The 15500-nt window shown below is 38.5% G+C and overlaps 1 protein-coding gene across 2 annotated transcripts in view; it reads left to right on the top strand.

Annotated features, from left to right (window-relative positions):
* The window catches only part of CAP2 (cyclase associated actin cytoskeleton regulatory protein 2), a 68060-nt gene that overhangs the window by 13832 nt on the left and 38728 nt on the right, over positions 1-15500 (top strand). For both annotated transcript variants that reach the window (XM_071736405.1, XM_071736406.1), the window contains exon 3: positions 2087-2187. In XM_071736405.1, the coding sequence (XP_071592506.1) occupies positions 2087-2187 (101 nt within the window). The remainder of the gene's footprint in view (positions 1-2086; positions 2188-15500) is intronic.

Here is a 15500-nt window from a genome sequence, read left to right on the forward strand (position 1 = left end):
CACCTGCGGGTTGTCCACTGATTCTCCCGCACATGGTAGCCTGTCCCATGTTTACAGGCTGAGTTGTCTCACATGGAGACTCAGGAATCAACGTTTGCTGATGCAGTTAGGAAAGACTGTACCTGTTCTTGAGTTTGGGCAACTGTACTCACATACTGAGACCAGCTTGATTCAGTACGCCTGTGTCGCTGTGCTTTTGTAGAGATTCACATAACCCACACAGCAGCTGCAGAGCTGACAGTCTTACTGATCTGTACTTCTTTTTCTCCTTTAAAAACTGACATTCAACCAGAGTGTGACCTTTTTAAAGTCTCCAGTGAAAATGGAGATAAATTGCTTTCTTCTAGTATTACCTTCTCCCCTGTAAGACCATTCTGTAATTATTGTAATTATTATAAAAAATAACCTTGACTTTTCAGTTCATACTTGTTCAGAAACAGCAAAATGATCAGGAGGATGGTAGAACTGTACCTTTACTGTTTTCCTAAATGGCATTACAATAGCAGGATTGCAAGCAAATAATTTAATTGCTCTGCACAGTCCACAGCAAATTCTAGTAAATACTCCTGGGACTTAGCTGTATTGAATGGTAAAAAATAGCAGAGTTGCTTTCTAGTTTTGCATAGTACAATTGCCATTTGGTGGACTATTTAAAACTGCTGCAAAGTGGAAGGTTACAATGATTCTCTTGGACACAAGCACAGAATTTGACAAAGGACATAAATGGACCTTGGAAAGCATCACCACAACTGCAACCTTTTGTACACTAGGTCATTTGAGGGGTTTACACACAAACACTTAATATGGAAGAAAGCCCAGAAATTCCTCAGAATTAAAGGTGAGCGACATAAAGAGAACAAAAGGAGCCTTGAAATCCCGCCTAGCTAACAACTTTTTTTGTTGTTTTTCCACACAGGCTGTTACAAACTCCAATTGCTAGAGCCTTTCTTCTTTTTTTTTTTTTTTTTTTCTGTCAAGGAGTCAGATGACTCTTGTGGAATAAAGAGGCTTTCAAGGTTATGAATTTGGACACAATTGTCATACAGTGCCAAAAAGTGAAAGCAAACTCTCTGGGGAAAGCCTGGTACCTCTTCAGAGCATTCTTCAGGCTTCATTAATGAGGGAGATAGGCTGGGAAGAATTTTAACTTTGGTCTCTCAGATCCTACGGATGCCATAAATTCACATGTTTGTTGCTTATGCTGGACCTGGCAAAGGTTCTGAGGCATAGACAAGACATGAGGATATGTCAGGGAGTAAAGGGAGGTCTGGAAGACATCCGAGGAAAGATTAATCTCGCTGTTTTAAAAGGTACCACATAAAATCATTTAGAAGCCATGTGCATAAGAAACTGAGCATCATCTGCATTTTCTGATTGTCCACTTCATCATGAAACTTCTCTGTATACCATTTAGTAAATACCATTTTTATTACTCTGATAGAATGTACAGTCAATGGGATGTGTCATATACAGGGTTCATTTGAGCTTTCATTACCCAGTGACAGTTTTGCAAGGTCAGACAACAAAATAAAGAGATTACAAAGCTACATCTCAATGCATAAATCCTCTGACAACCCATTCTTAGGACTGTATTTTACTTGAATTGCTTGCTATTAAAAACCACCAAACAATACAAAGATCTTCAGGGAATGGGCGGATGGTATGAAAATATTTGTTCAGTACAGTGGAGATTTTTCCTAGAGGACAGTATTTAATATATGTACAAGCACTGAATTTTTTTAAGACAGTCATGCTTACCAGGCCACTAGGCCTTTAAAGGGCTGAGAAATCTTTATTTTAGCACCTGTTATTTTAAGACAAAAGAAGCTTTCCACTATACTGTGCAGAGCAAATCATCTTTGTGTTCCTAGCCAAGTTCTACCAAGGGCAGGGTTTTTTCTTTCTAGCTAGGAAAAAATCTTTGTACATATTTTTTTACTGATTTAAAAAATGAATGAGTACAGCAGACGTTAAGTTACAGCAGTTTCCTCTTTCTATGTTTTTTCTCCTCTATCTGGTACAAAGGAATGTCCTATGCATGATATACTTTATGAGCCCATTATAATGGAATGCTCTTCTTCTGTAGGCATAGCACCATATGTTGAAGCTTTTGATCGGCTGCTGAATGGAAGTGTTGCTGAGTTCCTCAGGAACAGCAAGATCCTTGAAGGTGATGTGAAGACACATGTGAGTATTTACTCAAATTTTCTCCCAATGAGATAAGCATGCAAGTCTTGGAATGTCTTGTGTGGTCAGTCTTGATTGCTGAGTAGAAGAGAATCTTAATAACAGTACTGAGTTATTAGGTCTTGTAATAACCTGGCGTAACACACTGGGAATGGTTGGTTCAGGAAGGGTGAAAGGCTGTATGGATTTGTAAGAAGAGACTGCTCCCCTTCAACAGCATCAAGGGTTGAAGACCATAGTATGCAAAATACATAAATGTTCTTAGTCACAAGCAGTTGGAATTGTCCTGTTGGGTGGTAAGCCCTTTGCAGGACAGGAACACAACTAAGAGCATGAGTCAACAAATGAGTAGTAAACTAGGTTCAAGCAATGATAACTTCTTGTGGTTGTCATCTAGGCACATGTGTCATCATTACAATTAATGTAAGGATTTTGTTGGTTTGGTTTTTTTTTTTTATTACTTACATGTCTTTCATTTGGAACAACATAGCCAACTAAAAATTATTATGTCAGACATTGCCAACTAAAAAATTGTTATGTCAGACATTTAAATGATCATTTTTTACTACATACCTCACAGCAAGGAAGTACTGTGCAGTGATTTTTGTGATGAAATTACTTTGTAACCTTGTAATATCTGTGATCAGAGCTTGTTTGTTTCCTGTTCTTTTTTAAGCCTGTCTTCTCTAGAACTGGCAGTGTTAGGATGGCAAAGAATGGACTCGTCTTACCTACACTGTGCCAATACAGATTTTGCAAAAAAACCTTACAGTAAAGAGTCAGGAGCAGTTTTGGCTGGATCTGAAGAAGTGTGAAGCTTCTGACTTTTTATAGTAGAATTATGCCATCCAGCCTTTCTCCGTGTGTATGTTTCCCAATTCATTGCAGCTGCTGCTCTACATAACAAACACTGTGGTCAGAAAAACACTGTAGTCCTACAGCTACTGGGCCTTAGGCGGCGAGGCCAGCGTGAGTATTTTGCAGGCCAGCCAAAGTAACCAGTCTGCTCACAGAGCAAGAGCCCTGGGCTTGTTCTGTGAGCTGTTTTTTCTCTGTGGTGCTATATGTTGTTGGTAGGGTGGAGTTTCTGACCTAGTTAAGCCTAGAAAACTGGAGGGAGTAAGGAGATCAAGCAGTTCTAGAGGACCTTTGTGTTTCTAAGGAAATGCTGCAGTTCGTTTTTATTTGAAAAAAACCTTTCACCTCAGCAGCTATATTATAGGTTACAATATGTGGGATTTGTCCTTAAAAGCAATTAGGGAAAACTTAATAAACACTGTGTAAATTATCAAATTTATTGAGCCAGTATTGCTCCCTGGAAAGGATTGGTTCTAACTGTTCACTATTTTCATTAGACACCATTGTTTTTTCAGTTGATTTCTCAACAGGCTAGGTCTGAGAGATACAGAAATACCCTTAGTACCAACACAGAGGTAAAAGATTGCTTTTAACATTTTAAATTACTAAAACCTTGTAAATATACAGGAGCTGTAAATGGTTAAATCCATAAGTGTATTAATGTATGCATTTTTCACTATTTGATACTCATAACGAGTCCAAATAAAAGATTGTTAATAATTTATCTGCCAAGTCTGTGGATAGTCCCTAGCATATTGTTGATGATAGTGTAATGCAAGCTGTGATATGGATTATTTGTTAGGGCTATGAGATTTGACATAAAAGTCTTTCCCTTACCTAAAGAAGCCAGTAATTCTGATTGCAGCCTCCTAAATATTCTGAAATCTTAGATTCTGAATTTACAACATGAAGCAGACTGTGGTTGCCTTATGCTCATGCTTATCACTGAAGCAACATCTGTGCTTTACCTTAACAAGTGGAACAAGGAGTGTTTTTCTTCTGGATGTCTTATAGACCATGTGTCCTCGGCATTATACTTGCAGCTGCTGTCTGTTTTACATAATGAGCTGAAGGGAAGGTTGTATTTTATTTCAAAAAACACCTGTTGCCTTGAAAAAACTCACATACCTGACTGACCAGAATGGTAATATGAGAAAAAAAGAGACTTCATATTATGCTAAAGAAAGGAGGGATTTGACATGTTGTGTTTCCTGCTGATTGCTGTAAAGATTGTGTGGTTTGTGTTTTTGGTGAAAGGAAGAATACAGCTATAGCTAATATCTGTTGGGGAGCCCCCTCCTATTTTTTCAGCATGCTGTACAGCTGTACTCTAAATAGTCTATTGAAAGATAACAAAATAAAAAATAGAATAGCTAGCTCCTGCTTCTCTGCTCTGCTCACAGCAGCACGATGGATTATACAAAGATTAGTTTTATCAAAGAAGTGCTCTGCTTTGACTCAATCTTGAGAGCAGCATATTTCTCCTTCAAAGTACAGTACATGCAGCAGTGAATTTCTGAGGTCAACTGCATTAATGAGACCACTTTTTAGAAGACAGAGAGAATGGCTAGGGTTCTGGTTTTGTCTGTTTAAAATCTGGTAATAATATGGATATTTTTATGAAATATAAAGTTCCCTACGGGCACTGATTTTATTAAAAGCCTTTCTGCTGTCCATATCATAACTATAGAGCAGGTGAAGTCAGTGAACAAGTGAGTATGGCCAGGACTGCTGCCAAACAGCTGTCTTTGGCCTGACATACCAGTGTCTTGGAGGCTGTCACCAACTATTACAGGTTGTAACAGCCCTGAAGCTGATTCACCATGTGTGCCAACACTGAACTGAAGAATTCTTCTGTCAGAATGAGGGAAAGTCAAAAGCAGTATAAAATAGACTGTGGGTCTGCAGCATAGGCAGTTCTCTTATGCCCAGCAAATATGATAGCACTGGCTGATTGTTGGATCACTGAGACATAAGTCCCATCACTTTGTCTAGATGTGTCCATGACTACAGAAAACATGCTGAGGATGACAAAGAGCTGCATGTGGAAGACACAGTCTGCTTTCAGGTTGTGTCTCAGTGATGAAGCTGGTCAAGCAGGTTTTATGCACTCTTTGCCCTGTCTGAGCAAAGCAAGCAAGATTTTAGAAAGCCAAGAAATAGGTTTTTGTGATTTGTTTTTTATGAGCTTCTTCACATTGTTTTTGTTTATGTGATATCTCAAATGGTGGAATACTTTGGCTTCAGTTTGAATAATGTACCAGATGGGACATAATGATAAGAAGAGAATGTACTAGTTCTGCAAGAGAAGGACAGATAACATAAAATTTCCATATTTTAGTATTTTATGCGATACAGAATTACAGCCTTCCTGTCAAACACATAAACTAATACTTGCCTTTTTTTATTGTTTATTTGTAAAAATCTTTTAACCTCCCAACCCCACCAGTTGAAAGGACAGATTGAGTGATTTAGTTATGTTCCCTCTTCTCTCATCCAAGCTTGGAAAGCAAAACTACAAAAATATAGATACCTTTTTCCTCCTCTCTTCCATCAATTTCCAGATGCTGAAAAGCAGAGCTCAGACAGACAACCAACTACTTTATGGGTTTGGAGCTTCGGAAATAAAAAAAGGCTGTTGGTTAGCTTGCTGCTTATTGAGAGAGAATCCAAACCAGTTCATTACATGTATGACTACTTGAACAAGATAGCACAAAGCAGCGATTCACAGCACCTTATCAAATCTGCAGGTCTCTGTGTGTATGTAGTGATTTGTTATCATCATAAGCGGGAGAATTCACCCCATAAGCATGGCTTATGTGCATATACCCATGGAGTTTCATTTCTTTATCTATTACATGAAAGCAATGGCATTCTCTTCTCCTTCCATGCACAGTCCATGTAAATCCATGCAGACAGCTAAAAACTGGAGTTACCGTTCATGAGGTACATATGCACTTTGCAAATTGCAGCTCTATTTTGGCCTGTCAGTGAAGTTAAAAAAATCCTAGCTTCCTCATTTTTTTCAAAGCGTGGTTATTACACATTATATAGCTGTATCTCATCTTTTGTTGTCAGAGATGTTGAAGAATTAGTCAATGACTTTCATGGCCCTGAACTTTGAGCAGGATGTGCTCCTGTCTGCAACACACCAAACAACACTTTTTTGCACTTTATCTTACCTAATCCAAACCCAGACTATCAAGCCCATTATTTGACTGATTCCTCATTAACAAGGCAATTTGCTTACAGGGCAACAGAATGCACAAGTATACTCTCATGTTCATCCTTTGTGTCCAGAGGCTGTGCTGTTTTAGGCATTGTGTTGAAAGTTGAATTAGAGCTCAGAGAGGAGGATGATGTCAACATATCCAAAGAGAAGCTTGCTGTCAGGCTGCATCCTGTGATAGGTATTTTCTGCTACATGAAATAAACACCAAATAAAGCAGCTATCACAGGACTGGAAAAAAGAGAGTCCATAAAAAAGAATACAAAGGCAAACATTTTTTATAGCATACAAAATGCACTCTGCTGAATGAAAGAGTGTAGTGTAGAAAACAGCACTGCTATCAACTAAAAAAGCTACCTTGGCTTGATATTGTAGTATCAATTTAGCTATATTTCTCAGCCTGTACTACAAGGTACTTCATAATATAAACAATAAATAATGTTTACTTTAATATGATAAGAAAGATGGAAATGCAATATACACAATGTAGCCAAGTGGCTAATCCAGGAAGTTTCATTTTTAGGAGCTTTACAACTTTTGATTGTTCTGTTCTAAAGGAAGACTTCACTTGTAGCCTCGGAATAGATCTGCCTTTCAAAATAAGCAGAATTTATTTGGTCTGGGGCAGTGGTGGTTGCACCTGTCTGACTGTAAGACACCTGGTTGGGAATAAAGGCTCCTGAGCTTGAAGAACCAATCCATTGCAAGTCCAGAACAACACCCCCTGAAAGAGAGGGAGTTTTTCCATTGCTTTTGATGGGAGCTGGATCAAGCTGTTAGTTTCTTTCCATTAACACTGCAGTAAATACCACTTGCAGCTCTTATTATTTAAAAAGGTAAGGAAGAGACAAAAGTTGAACAGACTCAATTGAAAAAAACATGCCATGGTGGCCAATACAACATTGACTTGTGCATTACACTAGAAACATGCATCTGTGAATTTAAGCTGGTGGTGGTGGGAGTATGTAATGAGTATGTTCCATATGGTATTCCCATAGTCAGAAACACAAGAAATCAGAAACAAACAGTCAAGGCTGTCAACAGTTCTTCATAACCTGTTTTCATGGGGCTTCTTTGCATATGGAGTAGTTCCTGACTAAAGCCAGAAGTAGCTATGCTGGTTTCAAAGTTGTACAGTTGATCAAGGGCCATATTTAGGGTAAAGGTCTAAAACTGCCCCCTAAAAAGCAGGGATTATACGTGTACTGGTTACCCAGTACAATGAGATTTTCTGATCTCCAGAGGATGCCAGGAAAAAGGTGTCAAAATTATTTTAATGGGAAACCTTATAAGCAACAGGAAACTGAAGAAAACTACATCATGTTTGCCCATGAAAATGTTAAAAGATAACTTGCTTGTATGAAAAAAATTCTAGTTATGCAGGGCTTTTTAACTGAAAAGATTAATTCAAAACAATATCCATTGTTCAGACTAGATTTAAGATCCATGTTTTACCAATTATTTTATTAATGATTGGAGCAGTTAGTCAAGGCATACATTATATTTTTAGCCATTTGAAGTCTAAATCAGAACTGATCATATGCTCTAACCCATGCTAATTTTGCTGTCCTCAGACTTGATGGTATTCAAGGTCTTTTCCAACCTTAAAGATTCCATTATATTATGACTCTAAAAAAGCCCTTTAAGAGCAAATTTTAGTCTACTGACAAGGAACCTGTTTTTCTTTGTGGTTTTACAGGAGAAGCAGTGTATTAGCCTAAAGGCATACATGTCTCACAGGTTGAAAACCTCTGTATCAGCCAAAGCAAAAATCACAAGGTGATAAAAATAAGGTGATAAAATTAGCTAAATGATGGGTAGCTTTAGTGTGTGGACCAGCTGCACTTGCAACCTCAAACATAGTGTGAGAGGATCTCAGTGAGACTGCTGCAAAGTCATGGCACGGGATACTTGCCAGTGAGAGGCAAGGAGAAACTTATTAGGGCAGATTGGAGACACAGAGTAGGCACAGATCCAGGGTCTGTGAGGAAACCTTGATAAGGGAATCAGACTTTTATATCTGATTCAAAACAGTCCAGAATTGGGAGGACATAGGTGACAGTCATCTCAACCACTCGGCCTTCGAGCAGTGAGGTCTGTGGTTCTAACAACAGTAATTTTCACTGAACTACTGGCAAATTAAACTACTTTGATCCATTAGGAGAACCAAGACAGAGGACCAAAGAGATGGTATCCCTGCTTTTCTCATCAGCATAAACCTCATGTGACTGAAAACTGTCTTTGCTGGCACCTGTGCCCATGGTTCTTATTTCTCTTGCGAGGAATTATGATTTTTCATGTTGCAGTAGAAACAGTATTTAAGTAGCATTTATTTCATGCTGAGAAATCCATGGATGTTAATTTTTTTTTCGTTTTTTCTTTTTTGGGACACACGTGTCCCATGCTTCATTGATGTCATTTGTTGCTACAGGCTATGAGCAAGTCTTTTATTAATTTTCAGTCTCATTCTTTCCCAAAAGCACGTGCACTCTTTTCACTCACCCTGCCTCCCCATCCCTGACTTGCTTTTATTTTGCTAGTTGGTGTTTGCAACTGTTTTGAGTGTATAGAAATGCTGGGCTTGGAAACTGAGAAAGCTGTTCATTATAGTCAGCAAAAAACCAAACAATGAGCTCAGAATCTGGCTCTTCAGTCAGTTTCTAGTAAAAAGGAGTTCAGTGAATAACGAGAATTAAGCCACAAGGGAAACCAATGTGTGGTTTGAATGTTGTTTTAAATAAGCTGGAAGTGCTGTCAGGAGTGATGAGGGTAGAATGTGGTCACAAGTGTATATTGCCTCTTTTTATTCAGTTTGAATTGTGTAATCAATATGGTCAGATTTCTGAATATTGAAGAGTCCATTAGAATATCCCTGTCACTGTCACTGCTAACTTCTCTTAGTCTACTGACATCCATAAATTGAACTATATATTTTCATAATTAATATGAACTGCAAAGCAGTGGTAATTCTGTTGTTTTTTTTTTTTCCATAAGTTTAATTGTATGTTTTATTCTAAATCTCAGAGCTATAATAAAAAGAGTGGTTTAGTATCTTGCTATAGATCTTTGAGGCTGTTGTTTTAATACATACTCTGTTTAAAACACCCTTTAGGGCCAATCTGCTTTTCAGCCATACTCTGCATGTAGATAACGACCTTGCCTTTGAGAGAGGCTGGGGCCTCCTCTCCAGGTAAATGTGGGGTCTTGGAATTTAGCAGTTCTGAAAAGGAAAGAATGGTTCAGGTAGGAAGAAACCTTAAATATCTTCATACATACATATGTCAGCTTTAAGCTTTGAACTTCCTTCCATGTTAGCACATTTTGGTTGGGGTCTGGGATTCTTCTAAGGTAATGAGAGTGGAAGTGAAGCTACAAGAAGGCAGATCCTGGAACATTCAGCCTTTGAGTTGCTTTCAAGGATCTCAGTGAGCACTACTTGCAGAATGAGGTGGGCAATTTCAGTGGTTGGCCTGAAGTGTGTGCAAAGCCGTTTAAATGCAAGAATGTATTTACCCAAGCTCTCTCTCTAAAGACACTGCAGTTTCTCAGAAATTAGTGGTCCAGACTTTTATTTCAGGGAATTTGGCATTTGTCAGACACAGAAAGCCAAGAAATCAGCTCCTCAGTAGGGTGCCCAGTGAACACCTGGCACCATACTTCAAGAAGTGCTTTAACAGTAATTTACTGCCATAGCATCTGAAGTTCATAGAGCGGGTATTTGTTAAACCAGGGACACATGAATGACATCCTAAAGCCTGTGAAATCCTAAAGCCTTTTCTGAAATCTCCCTATCATGTGTTTGTACCTTCACTAAGAAGTGCTGCTGTGAGTGTAGTGAGGTATACAGTGTAGGAGTGCTTAGCAGCAGACCTCAAGGGCCAGCACGGCCTCTCAGAGAGTGTCTGCAGCCAGTGGAGGCAAAAGCATGTTTGTACAGATGCCAGTGAGACCTCCAAGTCCCTGAGATCTTTGTGGCTGTCTGATGTGCTGGTTCACAGTGTCTGTTCCATGTAGGAAATGTAGGTTTGTCTTTCCTCAGGGAAACGATGTCTCTCCACAAATAATTCCTCGACACAGTCAACCAGGCTCTCCAAAGAATTCTGAACTCAGATGTCCATGGAGAAAAAAGAAAAAAAAAAAATAGTAACCTGAATTTTAAAAAGGGTTGATCTTGATAATAGCAGAAGTTTGGACTTCATCTGTTCACTACATTGTGTGTGGGTCTTACTTACATAAAGAAGTATTGCATGCTTCCAGAGTAACAAAATGTAGCTCCAAGTAATAGTAGCAACTAGAAGCTTTGGAAGTGGTGAAACTCATGTACAGCAATTTCTACTCTTTAATAAAATCCTGAGGTGAGCTGGTTTTGCTTTTCTATCTCTCCTTGAGAAACCTGCTTGCCTTTGCAGGATGAAGGGTGCTTTGCCTAGTCAGGGTAAAGAGCAAAAAGAGCTCCCTCAGGGAAATTGTAGCTAACTTCCAACAATGTCTGTTGGGGTGCTTCATATCTAGTCTCCCTAATACAAATTTTTTTAAAATTACAAATTGGTCATGGCATAACATTTGACACGTGATACAAAGAATATTCCCATAACATCATTAGTTAAATTAATTTCCCCAGGAAAACTGAATCATTTTCTTATTTGTCTTTCATTTATAGTGTTGGCCTCTCACCCCAGGAGTACTGGGGTACTGCAATGTGCCAGTAAGACCTTTTATTGCTACTGCTGTGGATTCCTTTAAATGTAGATTCAAGATTGTATGCTCTACAGTGAGATGGCTTTGAAATATCCAGCAGATGACAAAGTCTTTTGCAGAAAAGACAGCACTCTGCTCTGGTAAATAGTATACTTGAACTTTTGAACATTTTCAAAACTGTTCAGAAAAGAAAGGTACTAAAAACAAACAAACAAAAGCTGTAGTCTGTAAATAAACCACAGCTTCAGTAATGTGTGGACTATTTTTGCACACAATCCTCAGTATCTTTCTATGCTGAATCTTCTGGAGTCCCAAACTAACAGTACACTATATCTATTCTTGGAACTTCCATTTAATATTTGACATGAACAGAGGTCCAGAGAGTTTCAGACTTTTGCCTGTTGCACAAGAGATTTATGAAGAATTTGGAAGACAAAAAACCAGCCTGAGCTGTATGAGCTAGTGAAGAGCTTTGGTCTGGGCTTGCTTTTCTTTGGTGGAGGTTATTGAGATGTTGGGGGAGAATATGACCTCCTACTTCTCCACTTGGCAGTAATCAGTAGCCACAATGGCCCTCCAGCCAAATATTTATATCTGTTTGAAACAGTGACAATTGAACAAAAAAACTGTTTCTGCTACCAAGATTAATAATAAATTATTTTAGAAGGCTGACATTTAAACAGTATTCATTACATGGCAAAGTAAAGAGTCCCTTGAGATCAACCAGATCAGCTCATGTGACTCAAAACTGGGAGAGCTCAGAGGAAGTTCTGGAACACTGGGGCAAATCTTATTGGTGCAAGGGATGCAGAACCTGTGTTCTTCAAACAAGGCAATAATTTTGTTATCAATATAAAAGCAAATATCATGGCTTTAAATGTCCCTTTAAATGCCCCTGTACAGTAGATCTGTACAGTTCATCTTTCATACAGACAAATAAAATGGCAGCAATGATTTACCCCAAACAATTACATACATTTGCCTTATATCATCAGCACTGAAAGATCTTTAAGACCAATATGGTTTGAGCTCCACCAGAGGTAAGAGCACTGAGTGGTTTAAGTCATAGTCAAGCTTACTAAAAGGTAAACTTAATCAACATAGATACAAATGCTGTTCTGACAAAACAGATAAGTAATACTGGATAGCATTGTGCACAGTTACATCACACAGTATTAAATACACTATATATTAAATATAAACAGCTAGAGAGACCAGCACTGATCTAACCTTAGATTGGTACTGGAGAGCAAGCAGCAATGCTGAGAAATTTTAGCAAAAATTCCCTAATATAGCCATGGAAGCTGAAAAACACTGACAAAAAATAAAAAAACCCCAACCAACTCTTAATGGAGGACAGCTGATTGATGGTAGTCAAATGTATCTGAAAATAGAAAAGAAAATATCTGGAGTGGTGTCTGGCTACATCAAAATCAATGATGGCAAATCCCCCATTGACTTCAATTTTGACTAGAATTTCAGACCTGTTTTCTGTATGGGGCAGTAGGAGAAAGGTGACATTTTTCTCGTTCTTCTTTTTCCAGTATAAGAAGTACTCTGGATAGCTTCCACTGACTCTTCAGTGTTTGTCCCAGTTTTAAAAAAATCTGTCAGCCAATTACCTGTACAAAATTAATACTGTCTCTTCAGCTGGTCTGGATAGTTTCTGTGGCAGGCCCATACTTAAACTAGGCTCCATTCTTTTTCCATTTTTTGGTTCTCCCTTCAAGCCACCAGCCACTTCACCATTCCATATTGAAGAGGTTCTTGAGAGAAGACTGCAAAAGACAGACTGTTTCTCTTCCCCTGGCAGTACCATCCCTTTTAAAGAGAGGCTGAGGTCTTTGCTTATAACAGAGAGCTCCTTCTGTAGTTGTCATTTGCTATCAGTCATTATGTCTTTTGCTAGACCCAAAGGACCTGGAATTATTTCTGCAGAAACTATGATTACAACTCTGGGCCACAAAATCCCAGTTCTTTTCCTTCATGTCCTCTTCCCTGTTTTGTTCAGAATGAAGTCATTAGGTATATTTTAGAAATCCAAACTGGATATAGGTGTGCATTTTGATTTGCAAATTGTCACCATTGATGATAGAATGTATTTCTATGCAGTGTATATATAATGTGTATTATTGTCCAGCAACAGAAGCCTAGTGAATTCTGATATTTACATTATGCTTTTCAATGCTATGACTCTAAGGAAATGTTATTGAATATAATAGCATTTGACAAATTTGATATTTTAAGGTCAACAGGGTAATTTTCTTGACTAAATTTCGTTAGGAAGCTATTTGTTTGTTTCTCTTCCCTTTAGGTTTTGTTTGTTTGTTTTTTTCCAAAAAACTGAATTTACTTGTAACTTGAAATAGGAATTCATGTGCCTCTTTTTTCTTGTAGGTTGCCAAACTGTTGACACATAGATATTATTTTTATTACCAGAGTGATTGACAGCTTAGGTTAACTAAAACATATAAGATGAGAAAGAGACATATCCTAAAGTCACACCTGCTCTGAAGAACAGATTTTTGCCAAAGCAAACTGCTAGTTTAAGCTTCAGGTTCAGTGCATTCATGTCTGCTCAGTCTGAAACAGTGCAAATAGAGGTGGAATAAATACTCAGACTACTTCAAGCAGATCATGAGGCATCTCTCACTGAGCCTCGAGCAATTTTTCAAGCAGTGGCTTCTGGGAAATGTCAAAATTGTTGGGATTGTATTGTGCCTGGGAAGGTTAAACCACTTGCTGTTAAAAAGATGTTTTCTATGTATGGTTCTTTCATTAACTTGTGCCAGCCTAAGTGAACAGAGGTCTGTCTATGCAGTTACTGCCACGGTGACAGAGGTGTCACTCACCATAGCCACAGGCATAGATTTAGGTTGATGTTGCATAGTGTCACACTCTGGCTCTTCCAACCATACCAATCACCTAAGTCAGCTATCAAACACACCTGAGGTAAAGAATTAAGACACCTTATTCCCCACTTTATTGATGGAGAAACTGAGATGGGTGAATAGAATGCCACTGCCCTGGCGTTCAGGTCCACAGTCACAGGTGTCTCCTTCAGCCTCTAGTACAAACTGCTAAAAGCAAGGTAGGAAATGCTCTGAGGAACTTGTTTCTTTCAAAATGTCACCTCAGCTGAGGAATCTGTCTGATTGTTACTCTGCCCACACATAGTCCCAGGAATGCCAAAAGGATTACCAAGACATTTTAGATGTCAATTATCCGTTGCTGCAAAATGAGCCCATTTCTAGATGCTGATAGATGTGTGCAAATTTGTGGTCTGGTCTACTCTGATAAATTTGCTCATGTTTCCCATGCATTTTTGATACTCAGGCTTCATTACTGTCATTCATTATAACTGAAAGACTTTCAGCTGATTTGTTCTGTGGCAATCTTTTGTCTGAGCCGCACAAATTGTTGAGAAAAATCCCCCTCAGTCCCTTTTCACTCATTAGTCTTCACTGGGTATGGGGGTCTAATGAAAGTATCGCCTCCCTATAAAAAATAGTCCTGTCTGCTTAGTTACGCAGCCTGTCTGCTGAATAGAAGGAGGTAGCAGTGAAGTGTCACATTTCAAAGACTACAAGAAAGAACTGGAATGGTGATAGACTGAACTAATACATTCTTAATGAGAAGAAGCTTTTCTGTTACTTTGATGGGATGCATTGAAAGAAGTCCCACCTACTTTGAAACAGTAAAGCTCAGCCATTTTTAATGCCATTGGAGAAAGAAGTAAGTAACGGTGGCAGAAGTCTTATAAAATTCTGCCTGTAAAATGCAAAATCTGTGTCAGCATGATCCTTTTGATTAAGATGAAAACTCAAAGGCGAGAAATGCGAGTGCTCTGATCCTTACACAACTATAAGCTCATAGGGCTGGATAAATTTTGGGCATACAGCACAAGCCTTGCAATCAGTATTTAGACCACTGACCACTGAACATTTCCAACATCCTATAATAAATCCAGTATAATAAGAAAATTTAAAACCCCCATGCTTTTAAAGCACCAGAGGTAACTGAAAGAGTGTTGCCAATGGGTTGGGTGCCCTTACTTTTTGTTATATTTCCTATTATATTTTATTTATATAATATTCCTATTATATTTTATTTATATTTCCTAAAGACAGTTCCCAGACATTTTGAGAAAGCAGCTTTTGCCATACTCTGAGGTAGAGGAGAAGGAGTAATAAATATAAAAGAAAAGAGTAATACGTGTCCGGAGAAGTACATCCTGATTCCACATCCAACAATAGTTTTAATGTTGGTCAGATGAGCAAGACACATGTATGAGGCATACTCAAGGAATGTCAGTCTTTTAGGAACATCAGTGTACATCATCTGACAGTCTGTCTCCAGCTCTGACCAAATTCCAGTGCTTCAGAAGAAAGGTGAAAAATCAGAGAAGAAACCAGGTGTAATTTTCTTCTCTGAAAGGAGAAAAATATTTTCCTGAGCCTCCATGAGTGACCAGTGAGAAGCCAAAAGCATGGATTTAATGCAGTGTAAACAAAGCACCAAACAGACA

This window comes from Heliangelus exortis, chromosome 2 (genome assembly GCF_036169615.1).
Source record: "Heliangelus exortis chromosome 2, bHelExo1.hap1, whole genome shotgun sequence".
NCBI lineage: Eukaryota > Metazoa > Chordata > Aves > Apodiformes > Trochilidae > Heliangelus > Heliangelus exortis.